The 24,229-nt window shown below is 46.5% G+C and overlaps 1 protein-coding gene across 12 annotated transcripts in view; it reads right to left on the reverse strand.

Annotated features, from left to right (window-relative positions):
* The window catches only part of RYR1 (ryanodine receptor 1), a 139,542-nt gene that overhangs the window by 72,172 nt on the left and 43,141 nt on the right, over positions 1–24,229 (reverse strand). For all 12 annotated transcript variants that reach the window (XM_070949359.1, XM_070949358.1, XM_070949353.1 and 9 more), the window contains 21 exons: positions 23,574–23,657; positions 21,892–22,051; positions 20,964–21,111; positions 19,466–19,668; positions 19,189–19,363; positions 17,539–17,747; positions 15,922–16,304; positions 15,120–15,252; positions 14,039–14,199; positions 13,329–13,494; positions 11,853–11,939; positions 11,461–11,687; positions 8,970–9,894; positions 7,109–7,309; positions 5,346–5,457; positions 4,560–4,709; positions 4,058–4,331; positions 3,590–3,704; positions 2,527–2,659; positions 1,493–1,587; positions 766–901 (listed from right to left, as the gene is read on the reverse strand). In XM_070949359.1, coding sequence (XP_070805460.1) covers positions 766–901; positions 1,493–1,587; positions 2,527–2,659; positions 3,590–3,704; positions 4,058–4,331; positions 4,560–4,709; positions 5,346–5,457; positions 7,109–7,309; positions 8,970–9,894; positions 11,461–11,687; positions 11,853–11,939; positions 13,329–13,494; positions 14,039–14,199; positions 15,120–15,252; positions 15,922–16,304; positions 17,539–17,747; positions 19,189–19,363; positions 19,466–19,668; positions 20,964–21,111; positions 21,892–22,051; positions 23,574–23,657 — 4,277 coding nt within the window. The remainder of the gene's footprint in view (positions 1–765; positions 902–1,492; positions 1,588–2,526; positions 2,660–3,589; positions 3,705–4,057; positions 4,332–4,559; positions 4,710–5,345; positions 5,458–7,108; positions 7,310–8,969; positions 9,895–11,460; positions 11,688–11,852; positions 11,940–13,328; positions 13,495–14,038; positions 14,200–15,119; positions 15,253–15,921; positions 16,305–17,538; positions 17,748–19,188; positions 19,364–19,465; positions 19,669–20,963; positions 21,112–21,891; positions 22,052–23,573; positions 23,658–24,229) is intronic.

Genomic DNA, 24,229 nt, shown 5'->3' on the forward strand with positions numbered 1-24,229 from the left:
CTGCATGACCCATTTTCGGGCCTTTTTCAGGCCTTTTTTGGCCTATTTCCAGGTCTTTTTTCAGCCCGTTTTCGAGGCTTTTTTTGAGGCCGAAAAAAGCCTAAAAAACGAGCCGAAAAAAGCCTCAAAAACTGGCAAAAAAGGCCTTGAAAACAGGTCAAAAAAAGCCTTGAAAACAGGCCAAAAAAAGCCTCAAAAATGGGCTGAAAAAAGCCTTGGAAATGGGCTGAAAAAAAGCTTCAAAAATGGGCCGAAAAAGCCTAGAAAACGGGCAGAAAAAAGCCTTGAAAATGGGCCGAAAAAAGGCTGGTAAAGGCCCGAAAAAAAGTCCGAAAATGGGGCCCGCGGAGGCCAAAAACTTTTTTTTGTTGATTTCCTCTTCTAAACTTAGGTGCCTCTTATAGTCCGAAAAATACAGTAGTTTTGTCAGCGGGCCTGGGGACTCTGAATGGAGATGCAGCCCATCAAGTGGCTGCTTTGATTGTATTGAGGCTGCCATTGGGGTGGGGGTTTTTAATGGATTTTATTATGGGATGGATTTTCAAATATTTTTTTTTAAATGTTGTTGTCACTTAAGGGTGAGTTGGGCAGCTATACAACTTGGGTGGTTGATTGATTGGACGGAAGCACGGACTACAACTTAGCTTCCATGTACTCTGGAAGGGTGAGTTGTAGAATCGGTTTCCCCAAATCCAACCTCCTTATGGATAGAAGACATGCCCTACACCTGTCTCAGTATGTGACCACTTTGGTCACCCAACTCACCATTGACGAAGACGGTGAAGCGCAGGAAATCCAGGTAACGCTCGCCTCCGCAAGGATTCCAACCAATGTCAGGATATCCCTTGGAGAGCAACATGGGACAGCTCTGGAGGCCCGTGCCAGCAAGGTAGGTCACCACCTATGGAGGCGAGGAGAAAAAAAATATCTCAAGATTTCCACTGGGCTCCACGGAGCTCCTATCAAAGCGAATCCATCCAAAGTGAGCAGAACTGATCGAAGGAACCACTTCATAACTTATCACAATGGAGGGGCTTATCCACATAATATCCTGACCATAATCAGAGATTGAATGAAGGTAGAATCTCACCAGATCTTCAAATCTCACCAGGCTCAAGGTTGACTCAGCCTTCCGTCCTTCCGAGGTGGGTAAAATGAGGACCCAGATTGTTGGGGGCAAGAGGCTGACTCTGTAAAACCGCTTAGAGAGGGCTGTAAAGCACTGTAAAGCGGTATATAAGTCTAAATGCTATTGCTAGAAAGGATGTTGCCAATAAAAGAGAATGAGGTTCAAGGTTGAACTATGAGGTCCTTGGTGCTCTCTGAGCTTGGTGCTTTTCTTGCAGATGTTTCATTACCAAACTACATAAATCTGAGATGCCTCCACTGGGATTCCTGCCCTGAACAGGGAGCCTCGGGGCATCCTTCTCCCTCTAGGATATGAGTGGGATATTCCCTGCATGTTGGCATCCTCTTAATTGGGCAAAGCTACCTTTTCCAGATCTTGCTCCTGCAAAGCCAGGGCCAGCTCATTGTTATCGATGACCGAAGCAGCAGCCACATCCAAGGGCGTGGATCCTCGCATTCCTAGAAGGGAAGGAAGGAAGGAAGGGATGGACGAGGAAGGGAGGAAGGGAGGAAGGAAGAAAGGGAGGAAGGAAGGAAGGAAGGGATGAGGAAGGAAGGAAGGAAGGAAGGAAGGAAGGAAGGAAGGAAGGAAGGGATGAGGAAGGAAGGAAGGAAGGAAGGAAGGAAGGAAGGAAGGAAGGAAGGAAGGAAGGGATGGATGAGGAAAGAAGGAAGGACGGGAGCAATAGATAGATAGATGGATGGATGGCAGATGATGAATGGGGAAAAGAAGGAAGGAAGGAAGGAAGGAAAGGATGAGGAAGGAAGGAAGAAAGGGAGCAATAGATAGATAGATGGATGGATGGATGGCAGATGATGAATGGGGAAAAGAAGGAAGGAAGGTAGGAAGGGATGAGGAAGGAAGGAAGGGAGCAATAGATAGATAGATGGATGGATAGCAGATGATGGATGGGGAAAAAAGGAAGGAAGGAAGGAAGGAAGGGAGGGAGGGAGGGAGGGAGGGAGGAATAGATGGTAGATGATAGATGGCAGATGATGGATGGGGAAAAGAAGGAAGGAAGGAAGGAATAGATGGTAGATGATGGATGGAAAGAGGGAGGAAGGGAAGGGAGAGAGAGAAGTCCATCAGTGAACTTAGTAGTGCCCCAGAGGTTGGAGCAACCTGGCAATGCCACCTGAGAAGAGGGCATGAAGATCACACTACTCTCTCCCGCATCAAACTTCAAACAAATTTCAAAACCCCAATCAAATATTTCAAAAGTATGCAGGGAAATGTTGGGGCTTACATCACGAGGCCCAAAACCAGTTCAACGCTAACCCCATGGCTTTTTGCTCTCTCTCGAGTAAGAGTCAATATCCTTAATAGGGTAGCGATCATCCCTGGTGTTGATTGTCCCCATTGCAACCCAGCCCGTTTCCCCCAGCACAGCAACTCACCCAGCCCAATCCCGCTGTTCTGCAGCAGGTAACTGAGATGGTCAAACATGGAACGTTGGTTCTGGCGACTGATGCGGCAGAAGTAGCACAGGAAGCGGCAACAGTTGGTCACCATTTTAGGGAAGCGGATCTCCTGTTTAGGGGACGAGAGGGTGTTTCCTTGAATGGCTTGGAGGTGGGCCTGCACCATCAAGCCATTTTCCACTAGCTACATACTACTCAAAGCTCTCGCTGTCATGAACTCTTACACCTGGGTAAAATGGTGCGTCGTAGGGCAAGGATTTTTGAACCAAGGTATCTCAAAAAATGGGCTAACTTGCGGAAAGTATCCCAAGTCCAAGACCCAATGACCTCCCTGCGGGGCTGAAATTTGGGGACATTGTGGCTATTTCAGTGCTAACTGGCTGCTTCTGCGTGGCTGGGCTGCTTTTGCAGTCATACGATCTTCATTTTCAATGTTCTGTGACAGTTTCCCAGCCAGTCTAGCAATCCCTCGCTCCCACTTATCTGCCTGTATGGGAAGGGGAGATTTCCAATGTTCCCTGCCAGATTCCCATGAGTAAACTCAATGGAGAAGTCAGCAGGAGTTCAGAAGTTGCTCCTGCTCCCACCACCTGCCCTTGGTCTTTCTGCTTCTCGGCTTAGGTAAGGAAATATCTCTGAAACAATGACCCAAAGAGTCAGGTTCTAGCTTAAAATTGTATCCGATATAAAGGTTTTTAAGGAAAGAGTAGACAACCCAGGAAGGAAAACACTCTGTCTGAAATATCCTCCTTGAAGCTCAGGAGATGTTATTTTCCTTATTTATTTTTTTAAATGGTGAAATTTTGAAAAATGTGGCCCAGATATTACTATCAGGAGAGAGAGCTGGAAGGGACCTCGGAGGTCTTCTAGTCCAACCCCCTGTTCAAGCAGGAGACCCTATGCCATTTCAGACCAGTGGTTTCCAGTTTTCTCTTAAAAACCTCCAGGGATGAATCCTGCAGACCGTACCTCCGTTTCCAAGAATGGGGATCCTATGGGGTACTAGAGCATTGACTGGCCAAAAGACAAGGTCCCTTACCTTTGAGTCTCCTCCTCCCAGAACGTTCACCATCACTTCCATGACAGTCTCATGCATTCCCAGGGCCCTCATCAAGTTGGGGTGCTGGTAGAAGACTTTGTTGTTCATTATATTGCTAGCCAAGAAAAACAGGGAGAAGCAGCAGTTGGACTTCAGAGCAGATGGAGGAAGTGAGGATGGGAAAGAAAGAACTGAAATCCTCAACCCAACAGGTACATCTCCTTTCATTGACCCCACAATCCCTTGCGGGGTGGAGTCTGGGCAACTGAATGGAGCTGAGTGTCTACTGGCCAAATGCCCTTCCTGTCACCAATGCAGAGTTTTTTTTTCAGCAGATATATTCTCATTGTCCCCAGAGAGAGAAATATCTGAGAAATAATAGAGGACCCCATAATGGAGCCTATGAAGCAGTTTCACAGTGAAAGAGATCTACAAGTTCAAGAAGCTACAGGAGATGACAGCGCATACCCGATGCTCTGGATCATCAGGTTCTCCTCTTCAAGTCCCATCTGAACGATGAGCAGTGAGCGGATCTGCCCCAGGCACTCCAGGAGACTCATGGTATCCTCCACTGAGTTGGCATTGATGGTATAAGCCTTGGGCATAGCACGGATGAGCTCACCGAGGCCGTCGTACTGCCGATGGAGAAGGCTGAACATCAACCGGACTAGCTCTGGGTTCTGGATGAAGGACTCTTGGGCCCAATGGACCATCGTGTGGGAGATCAGCTCTTGCAATGTGCCTACAGAGTGGGGAGACCAGGATGAGCCTACGGCATCTTCTTCAGAACTTCTTCAACTGGTCTTCACCAACCTGCCTCCATGACTGTTAGAACTTTTGACCACACATGTTTAGACTGATAAGAACTGGATCTCACAATGATCTTTGGAAGGCCCTGACGTTCCCTCAAAACCGATTTATGGGTTGGCTATATCACGCTCTTTCCCCTCCACCACTTGGGGATACCTACTGGGTTTCGGTTCCTCTTCCGGAGACTGCTCATCTTGCTGGTCTTCTTTTTTCTTGCGAAGGTTCACCACCTTCTCCACCAAATTCATCAACCGCCGGTGAAAGGAAGTATCTTCCTCTTCCTGTTCCTCCTCCCCATCGCTTTGGATTCCTGTAGAGAAAAGATACAGAGCTCCTGGGTGCAAAAATTTATAACAGGGGACACTGGAGGCAGGATGAAGCAAAATCCTACTCTGTCTGAATGCCCAGGAAAAGATATTAAACTAGGATGAATGAGATCATTATGGAAACTAAGATTAAAAACTATAATAAAGGGGTTTGTGCACCATTGATTCCATATTGAGATGTCCAGCCTTGGCTACTTTAAGACCTGTGGACTTCAACTCCCAGAATTCCAACCTTAATCACTTTTAAGACCCGTGGACTTCAACTCCCAGAATTCCAACCTTAATCACTTTTAAGACCTGTGGACTTCAACTCCCAGAATTCCAACTTTAACCGCTTTAAGACCTGTGGATTTCAACTTCCAGAATTCCAACCTTGATCACTTTAAGGCGTGTGAACTTCAACTCCCAGAATGGGAGTTGAAGTCCACAAGTCAATGTTGCCAAGGTTATGGAGACACCCCTGTTCTATGTCAGCTGGATAGATACACTTTTCTGAATGAGCTAATTCCCAATTTCCCTCTGGTTCGAAGTGGTCCAGAATTCCAGAATTGTGTCCCAAACTCTTCCATAGCCTTCTCTACTTGAGTTGATATGTGCCCCTCAAGCTTCCAGAGTCTTACCACAATGGCCTAGTAAGTCAGTATGAAATTCCAACAATTCATCTCGGATTTCTTCAGGTACCGGGCAATCCTCAATATCGGCACCGTTCTTAAATTGTAGCAGCATGTTGATCTGTTATGAGAAGAACATTCTGGTTTTGAAGATGCAAATGCCATATTCTCGGGAGCTGCCTTAGGAGACATCTTTTTTTTTTTTATTGAAAAGTTTTATAAGAAATACAAACATTTCCCCCCCCACCCTTTCCCCCTCCCCCCTTCCCCCCCACCCCCCTCCCTAGACTTCCCAGAACAGGCACAGGGTATAGCATTCACAAACATAAAGCTAAAATATGCTAACAAATTATTGCATTCATATTCTCCCTAAGTCTTTAACTCCTTATAGCTCAAAAACTATAAACATAAACTACTTAAAAATATTTCATTCATAAGCTATATGAATCTTCTTGTTCGGATACTTTTTTTGCATATAGTCAATCCATCTTCTCCATTCTGATATGTATCTTTCATTTGAATGATCTTTAAGATATGATGAAATTTTAGGAGACATCTTGAAACTTCAGCTGAGGCCAAACACAGCAACTGTGGCATTCCCACAGGATCCCACTACTACAGGAGTTGCATGGACTATGGCCGTTCGGTTGCTAAGTGAATCATGTGGTCATTAAGCCAATCCAGCTTCCCCCATTGACTTTGCTTGTCAGAAGCTGGCTGGGAAGGCCACAAATGGCGATCACATGAACCTGGGACACTGCAACTATCTGTACTTACATGCCAGTTGCCAAGAACCCAAATTATGATCAACTAACTATGGGGATGCTGCAATGGTCATATGTGTAAGAAGTGGTCATAAGTCGTATTTTTCAGTGCCATTATTACATTGAACAGTCACTAAATGAATGATTGTAAATCAAGGATTAGCTATATGGGAGTCGGGCAGCCTATAAACATCTAAATCTAAATCTAATTATATCTAACTCTAAATCTTAAATCTAAATGTAAATCTAACTCTAACTTTAAATTTAAATGTAAATCTAAATCTAAATCTAACTATATCTAAATCTAAAATCTAAATCTTAAATGTAAATGTAAATCTAACTATAAATCTAACTCTAAATCTAAATAACTTTAAATCTAACTCTAAATCTTAAATGTAAATGCAAATCTAAATGTAAATCTAACTCTAAATCTAAATAACTTTAAATCTAACTCTAAATCTTAAATCTAAATGTAAATCTAACTCTAACTTTAAATCTAAATGTAAATCTAAATCTAACTATATCTAAATCTAAAATCTAAATCTTAAATGTAAATGTAAATCTAACTATAAATCTAACTCTAAATCTAAATAACTTTAAATCTAACTCTAAATCTTAAATCTAAATGTAAATCTAACTAACTTTAAATCTAAATCTAAATCTAACTATATCTAAATCTAAAATCTAAATCTTAAATGTAAATGTAAATCTAACTATAAATCTAATTCTAAATCTAAATCTAAATCTAACTATATCTAACTCTAACTCTAAACCCAAACCCTAAATCTAAATCTAAACCCTAAACTGCAATTCCTCAGGCGCATTTAGCAGCAAGTTATCCATCCGTCCTGAATTGCAAACAACTATTTACTAGCCCTTCCCAGAGTTTCAAACTCCTAAACCCGACATTGCCGACACGCATAACACATTTGTAGGTTCTACCACTGAGTAGTTCTCCCTTCCATTTAGCTCTGGCTCCTTCCCATCCCCACGAGCCCCGCCCAATACCTGCTCCTGGGGAGGAGAGCGGAATTCCCTGGTGCGCCTGGCGGTCTCCGCAGCCGACATGGTGAAGGCTTGCATTAGCGTGGCGTAGCGCTGCCGTTGGTTGGTCTGCAGCCTGTCCACGTAGCGCTCCGAGAAAGCAATGATGGCTTCCACGCGGTGCTGCAGCTCCCGGTCCCAGAAGAACTGCAACAGGTTGCACATCTGTAGGAGGAGGAGGAGGGAAAGGGATGGGCAGAGAGAAGATGGAGGCAGCTGTCAGAGTTGGGTGGGAGGGACTAAGAAAGAAAAGGCTCTGTAGGCGTCGCAGTGCAAAGTGAGCTGGACATGTTGATTATCCAGAGATGCCTCCAGATGAGCACCTAACTTAACAGAATAACAGAGTTAGAAGGGATTTTGGAAGTCTTCTAGTTCAACCCCCTGGTCAAGCAGGAAACCCTATACCATTTCAGCCAAAAGGTTGTCTGATCTCTTCTTCCAAAGAAGTCCAAGTCCAAAAACGTCCAGTGTTGAAGCATTCACAACTTCTGGAGGCAAGTCGTTCCGCTGATTAATTGTTTGGTCGGGAAATTCCTCCTTAGTTCTAGGCTCCTTCTCTCCTTGATTAGTTTCCATCCGTTGCTTCTTGTCCTATTTTCAGGGGCTTTGGAGAATAGATTGACCCCCATCTTCTAGTTCTACCTAGAATTTAGTTCTAACTAGAACTAAGGAGGAATTTCCGGACAGTGAGAACAATTAATCAGTGGAATGGCTGGGGGATTCTGGGAGTTGAAGTCCACCCATCTTCAAGCTTCCAAGGTTGAGAAACACTGGAGTATAGGGTTTCCTGCTTGAGCAGGAGGTTGTTCTGAGATGATATATGTAGTTTCTTTATTCTGCCCAAACCCCCCTTCAAATATTTGAAGGGTGCAGTTGGAGGAACTGAAAGAAACAAAGAGAAATCTCAAACCTCCTTCTGAGATCAATCTATCTCAGCATCTACTTCTGTCCGACTATCGCAGCACCATTGAGAATGTCCTGACATACGGCATTCTTGCATGGTACGGGAGCAGCTCTGTAGCGGACAAAAAAGCTCTACAGAGAATCATTAAAATTGCCCAGAATATCATCGGACTCCAGCTACCAGCCCTGGACGACATCTTCGAATCTCGTGGTTTGAGAAAGTTGCATAACATTCTCAGAGACTCTTCCCATCCTGCTTACAATCTTTTTGGACTGTTGCCTTCTGGCAGAAGAGACAGAACAATTCAAACTCGGACCACACTGAGTAGTTTTTATCCCAGAGCTATAATTGCACTCAACAATGAACTAAAGAGCCACACATCGGTGAGCTGTTGGACAGCATTACTTGGTCTGTTGTGTGGATGTTTGGGTGGTTTAGGGGTGGGGAATTTGTGGTGGGTGGAGGTGTGTTTGGGGATTGTTATGTGTGTAGGAGCTGGTCTTTGGGTCTTAAGTGAATTTTGTTGTATGGGTATACTGTATATACACGTACAATGACAATAGGAGCCTGAGTGGCGTAGGAGGCTAATGCCTCCTACTAAGGCAGCATTTAACATCCAGCTGCCTGCAATTACTGCGAGTTCAATTCTCACCAGGCTCAAGGTCGACTCAGCCTTCCATCCTTTCTAAGATGGGTAAAATGAGGACCCGGTTTGTGGGGGCAATAAGCTGACTTTATATAAAATATACAAAAAGTATGAAGGCTATTGCTTAACGCATTGTAAGCCGCCCTGAGTCTCCGGAGAAGGGCGGCATATAAAAATAAATAAATAAATAAATAAATAAATAAATAAATAAATAAATAAATAAATAAGTTATTGTTGTTATTATTATTATTATTGTTATTATTATTATTATTTACCTGCAATTTGACTGATTCAGGAAGCTTCATTTGCAGCAGGCCTTCTTCCAGTCCTTCCTCGTCCTCTTTGGGTTCAGCTTCCCCAGCTTCAATGGCCTTCAGCTCCTGCTTTTCTCCTTCTTCGGCTTCTTCCTTCTGCTCCCCTCCAGCCTCTTCCTCCTCCTCCTCCTCCTCCTCCTCTTCCTCTCCTGCTTCTTCCTCCTCCACATAGCCCTGGTCTTCTCCTTCCCCCACCTCCTCCTCAGCCCCCACCGGAACTTCCTCCTCCTCTTTGGATTCTCCAAAGACATTGGGGTCAATCATCTTGAGGATATGGCGCACGTCTTCATCCTCAAACACACCCATGATGAGGAGGGTGCAGACCAACTTGAGAACGGGCACAAACTGGAACTCCACACTACCCCCGACAGGGTCCCGGGTATGTTGCCCTCCATCTTGGACAGCCTCTGTCAGCATGTTGATGGCCTTCACCTTCAGCGCATCCAATGGGATGGAAGGACTCAGCTGGTAGAGCTCAGAGCTGGTGCTGACAAAACAGGTGTCGGAGAAGTGGAGCGGGGGGCGTAGGCAGGTGCTCATGCCCACCCCGGGCAACCCCGGTTTCTTCATGCCATCCGGGAACAGCGTGATGCTCTTGGTCTCGTCCGTCATGGGGACAATGAACTCGCTGTTCATCATGAGACGGGAACGCTTGGCCGACTCCAGGTGCATGCTGATAAGGAGGTCGTAGTAGCCACTACGCAGCAGGCCTGGAAGATGGTTGCTCTCGATGGTGTAAAGCAATTGTGACTCGTCCACATGGCTGCACAAGGCATGGGCCACCCGATTGTTGCCCAAGGCGCACACGGCACAGTACAACTTCAGAGTATGGGAATGGAAAGTCAACAGATCTTGGCGCTCGGACAATTCCAGAATGTCTATACATCTGAAAGAGGGATGGGGGGGAAAGTTTGAGTGTTAAAAGAGGAAGGGAAGTTCCAAGTTTGGTACCATCTTAGAAAGTGGAACCATTTGAGAAGATTTTCCATCTCCCAATGTTCAGCAACTACATCCATCAGTAGATGCCTCCCTTTGCTAAATTAGGCAAGCAGACGAAAGCCTAAATATTAAATATCTTCAGAGGATAGGTTTTTTTAAAAATATAATTATAGTTGCTCTTTCTCTGTCAGTCCCAAAGAACCAAGAATGATATGTGGAGTAGCTTCTGGGTTGTTGTTCGCCTACGGACAGAATCGTGCCAGACTAAAGCAAATATCTGCATAACTGTTAGATCCACCCTGGGAATCGCTTGGGAAGGCTCACCCTTGCTCTTTTCTTGCCTGCCAACACATTCCACCAAGCTCCACTGCCTCTTTCTAAGAAAGAGCCTCTCCCTCCTGCAACTTCTGACTACATTGTCAAGTGCAATCAACCAGATCCATTTGTGAAAGGTCCATATCAGCAACTTTATTGTGTTTGAACTACGGTATTTTTTCGGAATATAAGACGCACTCCCCCCCCCCTTAAAAGAGGCTGAAAATTTGGGTGCGTCTTATACTCTGAATGTAGCAAAAACTGCGAGGCACGGAGGAGGCGATGGCTTGTGGCAATCCCTGCAGCCTGGAACAGCTGATTGGGCGTATTCCGGGAGGCCGATCCACCCGCTCGTGCCAAATCAGGCTGCAATAATGTGCTGAAGCTGACCGGGCTATTCGCTATTTGCTGCAAGGACTGTCAGAGTTTGCAGCAGCAATCACATCCAGAAAGCACCCACAAGTAACTGATTCAGCAAGATTCAATAACTTCTCTTTATATATAATGTAAAGTAAATATACAATACCAAAAGCAGGTTTTCCAACACCAGCAAAACACAAGCAGAGGAGAGGAGTTTCAGTTTCAGTTTCAGTTTCAGAAATCAGCACAGCATGCAGCTTTAGAACAGTTGACCTAAGCCATGTCCAGGCTCCTTGCCGTCTCCTTCCTTGTTGCTCACACAGCAAATACTGTTTCAGTTTCCAAACAGCCCTCAACTCTCTCACACACTGACAGGATGCTAACGAATGGATGCTGATAGGCAGAGGCAGAATTTTTTTTTTCTTATATTCCTCCCCAAAAACTAAGGTGCATCTTATACTCCGGAGCATCTTATACTCTGAAAAATATGGTATATTACAGGAACCTCCCCAAACTGCTTGCCTCCCCTTAGGAACAATCAGATAAGGTTCCATGGAGCTTAAGGGGAAGTCAGATTTATTCCTCTTCCAACTGTGTAAAGACTCAAGGCTAGTTCCCTGCTTGACTCCTCTTCTATACCTGGCTGAGAGTTTCCCAACATCATTCCATCACATTCCTCTGAGAGATAGAACCATAAACTCAGCCAATACCTTGGGACCCTGCAGGTTTCAACTCCCAAGATCCCCCATCCAGATCGGGTTGCAAAACACCAAAATCATCACCCTGGAGGCGCCAGCCTGTTTCTCTGAAGTGAAATGGAAGTCTACTAGATTCTCACCGGTTTTCCTCTGGGATGTGAAGAGCCATCATTATGTTTGGTTCCAGGCATTCAACCATCCAGCCATGGCGGTCGCTAAAGCGAGCAACGTCCACCCGTAGAAACTCATTGGGCATACGGCTCCAAGTCATGGGGGCCAGCATTTGGATGGCAAGGCGAGGTGGGCACTGGGGCTCTGGGTTTTTCCGCTCGCTCCGGAACATGGCAGCTGATATGGGCATAATATTCTGTCCCGCAAGGAGTTGGAAAAGCAAAAGAAAAATTGTGCATTAACTAATCTGCGTATAATATTTCCAACCCAACCTGATCCAAGGGGGAATTCCTTCATTATTCCAGGAGCAATTTTTTTTTTATTTTTTTTTCCAAAGTGCAGTTTCAGGGATGGGCCTTACCTTCAGTTTGCCCAGTTCAAATTGGATGACATTCTGGTTTGTTGGGAGAACGACAACAGCTGGAAACAGTTTTGTGTTGGGTTCCACCTGAGATGGACCGGTTGTGGGAGAAGAGAAGCCAAAAGAAAAGAAAACAAGAGTTTATTAGGGAAGATCTCCAGCAACTGTAAATATCTAAGGAGAAAAATGGCACCTTTCGGTTAGGATACTGAAGTAGGGTAGCATCTTACAATGTAGATCGGGGTCTCCAGACTTGACTACTTTAAGACTTAGGGACTTCAACTCCCAGAATTGACCAGCTAGCCTTGGTGAATTCATAATTCATACAAAGCCATAAAACTGGCCCATTCTAGTCTCCCAGTACTGATTTTCCATATTTTTAAAAATACCCAGCTGACTACCCTGTTTCCCTGAAAATAAGGCATCCCCTGATAATAAGCCCAATTGGGCTTTTGAGCACATGCGCTAAAATAAGCCCCGCCCCCAAAATTAATCCTCCCCGAAAATATTTAAATGCATGCATAGCTGGTTCCCGCCAATTCCTCTGGTTAGGGTTAGGCCGGCAGAGCTGGAAATCAGGTAAGATGGCAAGAGGAACCCTGTCTTGCTCCATGCACCCCAAAATAATAAGACCTCCCCGAAAATAAGGCCAAGTGCTTATTTCGGGGTTCAAAAAAATATGAGACAGGGTCTTAATTTTCAGGGAAACATGATAGCACCTGGAATGGATTATTATTTTTTAAAAATACTCAGCTGAATATCATCTGGATTGGATTATTGTTATATTATTTGCAAATTGTTGGGAGAGCCTACAGGATTCTTCTCTCCGTTGGTTATCCTGGATTCCTTTTCTAAAAGCTTCACGTTTGTGGACCTGACATCTTTGTTGTCTTCTGCAGCCAAGTAAAGAACCATCGAGAGCCCTAATCATTCAACTCAGGGGTATCAAACTCCATTTCACTGAAGGCCGCATCAGGGTTGTGTTCGACCTTGGGAGGGGGCGTGGCCAGGGTGGGTGTGGCCAACTCGACATCAACTCATGTTGGGGGCCCATTGGTGGCCCGAGCATTCTGCCAGTGACAATGGGGTCCTGAGCTCCGTTTTGGTTGTGTCGGCCTCTTGCAACCCTCTTCCAGCAAAAATGGTGCTTGGGAGTGCCGCCCACGGCCCACGTGAGCTCCGCTTTCGGCTGCAGTGGCCTCCTGCAACCCTCTGTCAGCAAAAACAGAGCTCAGGAGGGCTGCATGCAGCCCTCCCAATCTCCGTTTTCCCTGGTAGAAGCACCGCGAGATGGTCCTTTGCTATTTCCAGGGCGGCCTCATGAGCCAGATCTAAGCACTCCACGGGCCGGATCCAGCCCCCTGATCCAACTCCTCTAAACACTTCCTTGATTGCTTATCCGTCCATCCAAACATCTCCCGAGTAAATTTCAGCCCCCGTCAACTCTCCTGGAGAACGTATCCTGAATCCGCTTACCTGGAAGAAGGTGTTGACTTCTTTCCCGTTGGCTGTGAAAGTCATGAGCCCCGTGGCCAAATCAATAAGGCAACCGATCACCAGATCCATTGTGCTAACTCGGGTCTGCTGGGTACTGCTGACAAACTCCCCTCCCCAAACCATGTAGCAGTTGCTTCTTTTGATACTATTGAAATGAGAGACAATGGAGATAGCAATTGCATTTAGACTTATATACCGCTTTACACTGCTTTACAGCCCTCTCTAAGCAGTTAGCATCTTGCCCCCACCCCAACAATTTGGGTCCTCATTTTACCGACCTCGGAAGGATGGAAGGCCAAGTCAACCTTGAGCCTGGTGAGATTTGAACTGCCAAACTGCAGGCAGCCGGCAGTCAGCAGAAGTAGCCTGCAGTACTGCACTCTAACCACTGTACCACCACAGCTTAAGACCTATCAACCTACTTTTTCTTGAGATATTACAAAAGCCTTTGGATTGGCGACCCAAAAGGCTTGAAGCTACACCTCTCCTTCTCCCAAATTCTTCTGGGCAACTGCACCGCCCTTGTTTCCACACCAAAAGGTGGTTTTGCCCTTCGTTCAACCGGAAAAAGACTCTTCAAACACCCCCAGATCTGGCCAGATCTCCACACTACTGTTACCTGCTACTATTCCTCAGAAATGGCTCGTAGCTGATCCATAATGCACAGCAGAGGTCTGGATAACGCTCACCTGTCATGGATGTTTCCCTTGTCGTCACCCATGGTGACCGTGACGTTGCGCACCTTCGTGAGGTCGAAGTTCATGTCGTGCTGGTGGTAATCGGGGGTCACCCAACCTACCCAGACAGTAGTGGGCTCTTGGCCTGCAAATATCCGGACCGAGTAGTAATACTGTTAGATTGGAAAGAGAAAGGTGCAAAGGGTAAACAATATGGCGTGGGACGCGCAGTTCCTCAATGCAAACATTGCTGATACTCGAGCAAAAGTATTCTGTAAATAACTTGTGGACGAGAGATTATCAAAAGAACACGCTACTTTTGCCCCCATCCAGCATTTCCATTCTGGAATACCAGAAATGCTGGGGTGGAATGTAGTCTGGATTCCCATACTCCGAATGTAGCTCCGCCCAGCCTCTCAAACGGAGATTTCAGAGGCTGAAAAAAGCCTCAGAAATGAAGCTTCAGAAAAAAAGCCTCCAAACGGAGCTTCAGAAAAAAAGCCTCAGAAACGAAGCTTCAGAAAAAAAGCCTCAGAAAGGAAGCTTCAAAAAAAAAAGCCTCCGAAACAGAGCTTTTTGAAGTTTCAGGGGCTTTTTTTCTGAAGCTCTGTTTCGGAGGCTTTCAGGGGCAGAAATAAAGTTTTTTCTGAAACAGAGTTATAGAAGTTTCAGAGGCTGAAATTAAAGCAAGGCACAGAGCTCACAACCAACGAACCTGTTGCTAAAATGCACGTCTGGGAACAGCTGATTGGGGGTATTCCGGGAGGCCGATCCACCTGGCAATCAGCTTTTTTCTTATTTTCCTCCCCAAAAATTAAGATGCGTCTTATACTCCAGTGAGTCTTATACTCCGAAAAATACAGTACTTGCATCTTTAAAGATAGACTCTGAGAACTTCTAGGGAGGAGCTATCTTGACTCTCCCAACCGAACTATCCTAACTTCACTGTCTCTTACTCCTCTGGAATGCAGCACATCTCGTCTGGGAATCCAGACTACATTCCACCACAGTGCATTCCACACAAATCGGGATATTTGTCTGGTAGGAACAGGCAGTATTGTACTCAGTCACTAGATATTCAACTTTCTGTTACCGTTGTGGTGTTCATGATGATCTCTGGATCATCCCGGTCATCGGGAACTACTTCCTCTTCAAGTCGAGGTACCGTGGGAACCACAGGTGCAGGGGTCATGAGGGTGGTGGCTTTTTTGGCTTTGAACAAGAAGCTGGAGAAGATAAATAGGAAGGAGAGTATGATCAGAAAGGACAGTAGATCCTTCATCTAAGATGTCCCACCTGATTTTCTCCAGCGCAAACTTCTTGGAAATGAACCCTGCTCAACTCTGTCGGAACAAGTTCAGAATCAGTATGTGTGTGATTATGTTGATAGCCTTCCACACCAAGAATGCTTCTTCTCCCACTTCGATATCTAAAGATCTAAAGATTAAGGTAATGATGATTTAACAGCTGACCAGCTCCTGTAAGGCTGTAAACCGAGATGATGCAATGAGAATGAGTCAGCAGGGTTCTTGCCCCTTTAAGAAGCTGTTTATATAAGGGGGGAAGGGCATCAGAGGGTGTTGCTCTCTCTCTCCTCGTGTATCTCTCTCCTCATCGTGTTCTATCTGCATTGTAGCTCTCTGTGTAGAGTTGAAGATTAATTGCTTGCCTGGTATGTGCCTACCACATGTATGTCTGTATATAGAAGTTTTGTATATAAATCACTGTTTGTAATGACAAAACCTCTGTGTCCTGTATTTTGCTCCTGGGTTGTCTCAAAATAGTAGTCACACTGTAAACAAACTCTGACATTTTTCATTATTCCTTTCGAACCCAATCATCTCCCCACTAGGAGATTTCCTGATCTCCTGGTAAGCTTTCCATAGAGTTCTTACCCTCTTTTGGCTTTGCTTTTCTCGTTGGAGGAATCCTTCTCGTTCTCTGCTTTGGGGGCCTCTTTGGGTAAATCCTTGTGGGTAGCTGGGGAACCCGGGCCTTGTTTCTCCTTCTCGGCTTCCTCAGCTTCCTTGCGGCTGGCAGACTTCTTCAACTGCTCATATTCGGAATCAAGGTCAACGTCCTTGACCTCATCTTCAGGGATGGTGAGCGCGTGAGTGAGCGGAGTGGTACCAGCTGTGACCTTGAACTTCTCGTGGAACTCCACTGGCATACTGAGACGCAGGAAGAGGAGTTCCACAATGGCATTCTGGGAGCCGAAAGTTCGATGCGTCAGCTTTAGACACGGCGGGTTGTCCACGGTGCCGTCAATCCGTGACACCTGCCCACAGAGGACCAAAACAGAAGGTCAGAGTAGCAGTGGACAAACTTCTCCCCAGGCTCATCCTAACCTTCCATTGCTGTTTTTCAAAGTATTATGGAGACCCCCTCTTTAGAGTCCTCCAGAACTTATAAACAAATATTCATTAGTAGAAAAATAAGTGGTAAAATTTAATTTGCTCAATGTTACCAATCTTCTGATAGGTCATGTAAAGATGGAGGTGGCATCAGAGGAACATTCGTAGGAGATATGAACTTTCCAAACCAATATCCCAGTAATCAGTGGTAAAATCCAAATTTTTTTACTACTGGTTCTGTGGGTATGGCTTGGTGGGCGTGGCAGGGGAAGGATATTGCAAAATCTCCATTCCCACCCCACTCCAGGGAAAGGATACTGCAAAATCCCCATTCCCTCCCCACTCCTGGGGCCAGCCAGAGGTGGTATTTGCCAGTTCTCCAAACGACTCAAAATTTTCACTACTGGTTCTCCGAATTGTTGAAAATTTCCGCTACCGGTTCTCCAGAACCTGTCAGAACCTGCTGGATTTTACCCCTGCCAGTAACCACACTTCCTCTCAGTCATGCAAAATCTCTCATCTCACTTCATTCATGACTTCAACCACAATCTTGCTGTACAGCAGATCAATTCTCACAGATGCTCCATTAGTGCCTCTGGTTGACCTGTTCTGGAATTATGTGATCGTTTTTATTGCCACATTTTCTCCATGCCAGGCCACAATCTGTCTCATGAAGCTCCTGCAGATGGCACCTACCAAGCTTCAAAATCCCTTCAATCTCCCAGTCATTCAAAATGGCGGCCCCTCTCTCCTCACCAAGCCAACCCAAAAGTATCTTTATTTATTGGAATTTGTCAGACAAAAACGAGAACAAGAGAATACATGATAGGGACGATAGGCATGTTAGTGCACTTATACACGCCTCCTCTTGCTCGTAAATCCCTCCCAAGATTTCAGAATGTTTGTTTTATTAGATTTATATACCGCCCTACTCCCGAAGGACTCAGGGCGGTGAACAGGCACAAAATAAAATACATAGATACAAAAGTTAAAAAACATAATTAAAACCAGATTAAATAATTTAGCCCGAGACAATTAAAAATGTCCTCTTGCCGCCACAGTTGCCTCTCAAACATGGAGCTCTCTTTGTCAACATTTGAGTCCCAACGCACACCTTCCACAGGGGACACCCTCCAAGGCTCCGCCCCTCTAACTCACCTCGTAGTGAGGGTGCTCATCGGGCACGGGGGAAAACTGAGGCAGGCTTTTGCTGAACCACATGGTGACCTCCCGCTTCGTGTTGATCGCAAAGGGTTCGTAACCTTCTTGGAGGCCACAGATGGTGAAATAGCGAAGGCTGCTGACATCTTGACCCAAGTTGAGGCGTCCCACCTGGGACAGGCCCAAGCTGCACACTGGGATGAAGCCTGTAAAAGATGCGGAGGAAAACAACGAACTTGGGTTCCTGACAATGAATAAATAAAAGTTCCGCCTCCACCAGTGTTGGACAGGAAGGCTATGCAGAGAGTGGTGAGGACAGCAGAAATGATGATTGGCAGTTCACTTTCTTTTATCCAGGACACGGCATGTAAACACTGCTTGTCCACAGGGTCCACAGTATTGTCAAGGATGTGACACATCCTCTCCATGACCAGTTTTCCTTATGACCTTCTGGAAAAACAGGAAACTTTCTCTTTTAATGAGGTGGAAAGCGCGGGAATATTTAGAGTTGGCTTTCCACCAGTTGTGCCAAGATGATGTCTCCTAATAAAGCTGTTCTTTGAGGAATCAACCTGCTTTGGAGCTCTGTCTACAATGGGGTTATTACTTGGAACATGTTGTGGTCCGACAGCAGCCTGCGGAGCTGGCAGCGGAGTCGGACAGTGAGGAGGCTGAGGAAGAACATGGGCCAGTCCTGGAGGCTGGGGAAGGCCCGGATGAGAGCTCTGCGTCGGAGGCAGAGATGGGGCCAGGGCCATCTGGGAGTGATGTGTGGACTCCGGAGCCTCTGACAGCAGAGAGGCAGAGGAACAAGAGGAGCCTCTTCCTAGTGCACGCATGAGAAGAGCTGCCAGAAGGCAAGAGCAGCTGAAGCAAAAAGGACGACTCAGGAGTAAGGCCAGGAGATGATTGGCCCCTCCCATAAGGCTTAAAAGACCAGCAACGGCTCCTTGTCGGAAAACAACGTTGATAGATTTGTTTCTTGTCTTGCTGCATTTATTTCTTGTCGGCGTCTTCTGCTTCTGAACTTTTGCCAAGAAAAGCCTTTGGCAGGTTGCCTAATTAGACCAAGGTTGGTGATAAGGCTGAAGAATTGTGTTATGAAGAACTTGTTTTGAATTAGTTTGGATTACGCTGAGAATGAGTTAATTCTCAGCTGTTCTAATAAAGTCTGTTTGTTTTGAACTGATTGCGTCTGATAATACCTACTTGGGCCTGGGTCACAACAGAATACTGACAGTGGGGGCTTCATCACCGGAGGTTTTTAAGAAGAGACTGGACAGCCACTTGTCTCAAATTATATAGGTTCTCCTGTTTGAGCAGGGGGCTGGACTAAAAGACCTCCAAGGTCCCTTCCGGCTCTATTCTGATTGATTGATTGATTGGCTCTTTTTTTCTGCTATGTCTTCAAGACGGACTGTGATTGATTTGCATGTATGTATGGTTATAGGTTTTGGTGTCATTTTTGTATAATTTGACATTTTTGGATGATGCCGCTGCTCTTACTATAGTGTTGTTGTTAATTTGAGGGTGGTGCATTGGAATTTCATTTCAACGTGTGCCATTGTGAATACAGGAAAATGACAATAAAAATTGTTCAGCCTCTGAAGGAACCAGGGTCCGAGGTTCAGCAACGGTCTTGCTTACCATTTTCGGTCTCTATTTCTTTGAAGGCCAGCTCTGACCCCGAGTCACTGATCAGCATCTCCCCGTTCAGTGTAAACATAATGTGGTTATCCGTCAGGTCAATCATGCATCCGACGACATCTCCCGGTTGCCAGGGGCGACCAAAAGGCTCACTCCCTACGTGCCAACGCTGACCCTGCGGGACGGAGACAAACGGAAGGGATGCTTCAGGGAAAGGGAACGAGAAGAAGACAAGGAGGAAGAGGAGGAGGAGGAGGAGGAGGCAGCCCAGACTCACCCGATGCCCGTTGAAGACGTAGGAGAGGTCGTCGGCTCCCAGCTCCACGTCAGGGCGCACGTCCGGGCGGGCCCACCCCACACGCATCTCCCCGGTGGTGACGGCTTCAAACTCAAAGTACCACTTGCCCGACTTCACCGCGTAGAACTGCTCAGCACGGAAAATGCGGACTTTTTCCAGCCGGCCCTTGGTCAGTTCTTGAGCTGTTCAGAGACCAAGAAGACAAGAGGATGGAAAAGCAAGACAAAAGGGACCCGCCAGAGGGGATTAGTGGACTAGGAAGAACATCCTACCTCCACCTAAGTGAGTCCACTTAAGTTGGAAGGGACCTTGGAGGTCTCCTTGCTCAAGTAGGAGACCCTATGGCCATGATGGCAAACCTATGGCACGCGTGCAACAAGTGGCACACGGAGCCATATCTGTGGGCACGCGAGTGTTGCCCTAGCTCAGCTCCAGCACGCATGCACGTGCCGGCCACTTGATTTTCGGCCCTTCTGGGCCCACCGGAAGTCAGGAAATGGGCTGTTTCCAGCCTCTGGAGGGCGGGGGGAGATAGTTTTCACCCTCCCCAGGCTCTAGGGAGTTGTTCCACTGATTAATTGCTCACACTGTCAGGAAATTTCTCTTTAATTCCAGGTTGCTTCTCTCCTTGATTAGTTTCCAACCGTTGTTTCTTGTCCGGCCTTCTGGTGTTTTGGAGAATAGCTTGACCCCTTCCTCTTCTTTGGGGCAGCCCCTCCAATACTGGAATCCTGCTATCAAATCACCTCTAACCCTTCTTTCCATTAAAGTAGTCCCACCCAGTTCCTGCAACCATATTTTACTTCATAGTAATCTGATTCTTAGCTTATTTATTTATTAAACGTTTATGCTGCCCATCTTGCTGATGTGATGACTCTGGGCTGCTCCGATTAATTTTGGTTTATTTAATATTTTAGGTTTTGTACCTCTGTCTTCATGAAGTTTGTAAGCTGCCTAGAGCTGCTCGACTGCAAAATGGGTGGCATAAAAATGTAATAAAAGAATCAATGAATTAAACCTAAAGACTAAAACATATGATGAACGGTTGCAGGAACTGGGCATGGCTGGTCTAGTGAAGAGAAGGACCAGGGGAGACATGACAGCAGTCTTCCAATATTTGAGGGGCTGCCACAGAGAGGAGGAAGGGGGTCAAGCTCTTTTCCAAGGCACCTAAAGGCCAGACAAGGAATAATGGATGGAAACTGAACAAGGAGATATTCAACCTGGAAATAAGGAGGAATTTCCTGACAGTAAGAATAATCAACCGATGGAACAGAAGTTGCCTTCTGAAGTTGTGGGAGCTTCATCACTGGAGGCTTTCAAGAAGAGACTGGACTGCCATCTGTCAGAAATGGTGTGGGGTCTCCTGCTTGGGCAGGGGGTTGGACTAGATGACCTACAAGGTCCCTTCCAACTCTGTTAATCTGATGTTAAGGAGTAGAAACCAGTAGAGGCCGAGGAATGGAAGGACACTCACTGGCTTCCTGATCTGGGGGTTCAATGTTGTATCCGTAGCCAAGGAGGGTTCGCACCGCTTCCCGCAAGCTGTCCCGGTTTGTCTTCTTGGTCCTCTCATCGAGGAGGTGGTAGGGCACCAGACGGGGGTTACGCCGGTTTTTGATGTCCTACAAGCCCAAGAAGGACATACGGGTCTATGAACACAAAGCAGTTTTAACAAAACGTATCACATAGCCACACGCCTCTTACTAGAAAGCTGGTAGGAGTGGAGGAGATGACCTGGAATCTTGTGCTAACACCACCAGAACCTTTGTGGTTCCTCATCCCATATCATGCCTTGGGTTATGCCCTTCCCCTGCCAGGTTGTAGTTTTCAGCCATCAGTCCATATCCGTGATGGTGAACCTATGACACGCCTAGACAGGCTCTGGAGGCTGGGGACAGCAAAAAACGTCACTTCCTGTCCCATTGGGAGTTGGGAAATGGGCCCTTTCAGGCCTCCGGAGGGCCTCCGAGGGGGTGGGGAAGGCTGTTTTCGCCCTTCCCAGGTCAGGGAACCCAGCTGGGATCGTCAGAGACTTTTCAAAGCAATTTTTTTTTTACCACCTCTTCGGCCAAGAAGTTGCAGAAAAAAATGCTTTGAAAAGCCTCTGACGATCCCAGCTGAGCCGCGCGATCATCAGAGGCTTTTTTAAAAAAACTTTTAAAAGCATTTTTTCATCGGAGGAGGTTGTAGAAAAAATGCTTTTAAAAGTAAAAAAAAAAAAAAGCCTCTGATGATCCTGCAGCTCAGCTGGGCGTGGGGGAGGGGGGGCGCGCAGAGATTTTTGCTACCAGTTCTCCGATCCACCTGCTACCATTGCTACCGGATCGGGTGATCCGGTCCGAACCGGGAGCATTTCACCTCTGCCGCTGCCCTAGAATATCCTTTCTTCTGGAGTCCCACACCTGTACGACGCTGTACGTCCAGCCCTGTTGGACCCGATCCCTTGCCCAGACGTTGTGTCCGTTCTCAGCCAGCTTATCCACCAAAGTGTTCTGGGCTGGAGTGAGCTTGATGTGGTTAAGATCCAAGGGTGCTGGTTTGTAGCCGTTGGACATCATGTACCTGCGAAGGAGGAAACCAGATGGGACACTTAGGACACTATAGGCCCGTGATGGCGAACCTATGGCACGCGTGCCAGAGGTGACACGTAGCACCCTCTCTAATGGCACACGAGCCGTCGCCCCATTTCAGCTCTGCTCCGCATGTGCGCGTGCCTCCCACCACCAAGCTGGTCTTCAGGTCTCTGCCACGAATGCTTATGGGGCGGGGCATGTGCATGGGAGCTGCGCACGCGTGCATGGGGGACGGAGGGGCTGTGGGGGGGCGCATGTGGGGACGAGGCACATGCACAGGGGGCAGGACGCATGTGCAATTTGGGGGTTTGGGTGCGTGTTTTGGGCACTCGGTCCAGAAAAGGTTAGCCATCCACTGCTATACGCAAAATCAACCTCTATGTTAGGATATGGTTTGAGCCTAACAAGTTGTCCAGGCAATATATGTGTTCTGTGACTTTAATATGAATATGTATTGTGTGACTTTAAAGTTTTCCTGCTGATTCATTGTAATGCTGAGTCATGCTGTAATTACACTGGTTGCAAACGTATTTAAGAAAGGTACTGTAACGTATTCAGTTGATGATATGCTACCATTGTGTGTGGAGTTGCTATCCATTGTGCTATCATCGGTTGGATGGATCTGCTACCATCGTGGTTTGTGAACCAGAGTGAGTTTGTTATTCTAACCAACTACTGTTTGTGTGGTAAGAAGAGTTTTTGTATCACTGGACTGATTGAACTGGCAAAGACTTGGATTGATTTACAAGACTACGAGATTGTTTTTTCACTATAAAGTAAACTTTTGATAAACCAGTTTGCACATCTCTTATTCATTGCTCTCAGCAACGTTTCTCTGTGCTCTAGACTCTGCTGGTTGGTAACACAACAACAATATCCTTAACACTCTACACCAAGGGTGTCAAACTCAAGGCCTGCGGGCCGGATCCGACCCATGAGGTGCTTAGATTGCCGCCCCCCCCCGGAAACAGTGAAGGACTGGCTCGCGGTGCCTCTGCCAACGAAAATGGAGCCCAGGAGGCATGTGCAGCCACCCAAGCTCTGTTTTCGCTGGCAGAGGGCTGCAGGCGGCCATCGCGCCTGAAAACAGGAGCCCATTTTGGCTGGCAGAGTACTCGGCGCCCCTGACATGAGTGACGTCAACCCACCCCCTGGCCACGCCCACCCCCAGCCTCGAGGTCAAACACCACCCTGATGTGGCCCTTAATGAAATGCTCTGGTGGCTCAGCAGACTAATTAACATCCACTTACATCTGCTGCCTGCAATTACTGCGAGTTCGAATCTCCCCAGGCTCAAGGTTGACTCAGCCTTCCATCCTTTCTAAGGTAGGTGAAATGAGGACCCAGTTTGTGGGGGCAATAAGCTGACTTTGTATAAATATACAAAAGGATGAAGGCTATTGCTTAACGCATTGTAAGCCGCCCTGAGTCTCCGGAGAAGGGCGGCATATAAATCAAATAAAAAAAAAAATGGAGTTTGACACCCCTGCTCTACACACTGGAGCAGTTACGTTTTAGGCAGCTTAGTTTTCTTCAGGTTCTCTTCGGCTTTCTCATCCGCCATCCCTACATGGCAGCCCAGAGCAAGCAAGGTCCTAGAAAGGAAGAGATCAGGTTATAATCATTCTGGGTGGGTGGGGAGGAGCTAAGCCCCTCTTCTCATTGGACCAATACGCTTCCCACTGGCCAATACGCTCTCACAGAGAGGGCCTCCTCGGGGTGCCGTCGGTCAAGCAATGTCGGCCGGCGGCCCCCAGGGGGAGGGCCTTCTCGGTGGGAGCACCCGCCCTCTGGAACGAGCTACCTCCCGGAATACGGCTGATCCCGGATCTCCGCACTTTCCGTAAGGCCCTTTTTATTTCAGCAAGCCGGCCTGGCCTGAATAGGTTTTAGGGGTTAGTTTTTTAATTGTATAGCTAGGGGTTTTAAAATGGGAGGCCGATTAATTTAATTTATTTTTAGTTATCTTAACTTTTATATTGTATGTTATTTTAATTTTCGGCTGTTCACCGCCCTGAGTAGGTAAATTGAGGACCCAGTTTGTGGGGGCAATAAGCTGACTTTGTATAAAATATACAAAAGGATGAAGGCTATTGCTGAGCACATTGTAAGCCGCCCTGAGTCTTCGGAGAAGGGCGGCATATAAATCAAATTAAAAAAAAAAAAA

The sequence above is a fragment of the Pituophis catenifer genome, unplaced genomic scaffold (genome assembly GCF_029215685.1).
Source record: "Pituophis catenifer annectens isolate HBS135680 unplaced genomic scaffold, rPitCat1.0.hap2 SCAF_9, whole genome shotgun sequence".
In the NCBI taxonomy this organism is placed as follows: Eukaryota; Metazoa; Chordata; class Lepidosauria; order Squamata; family Colubridae; genus Pituophis; species Pituophis catenifer.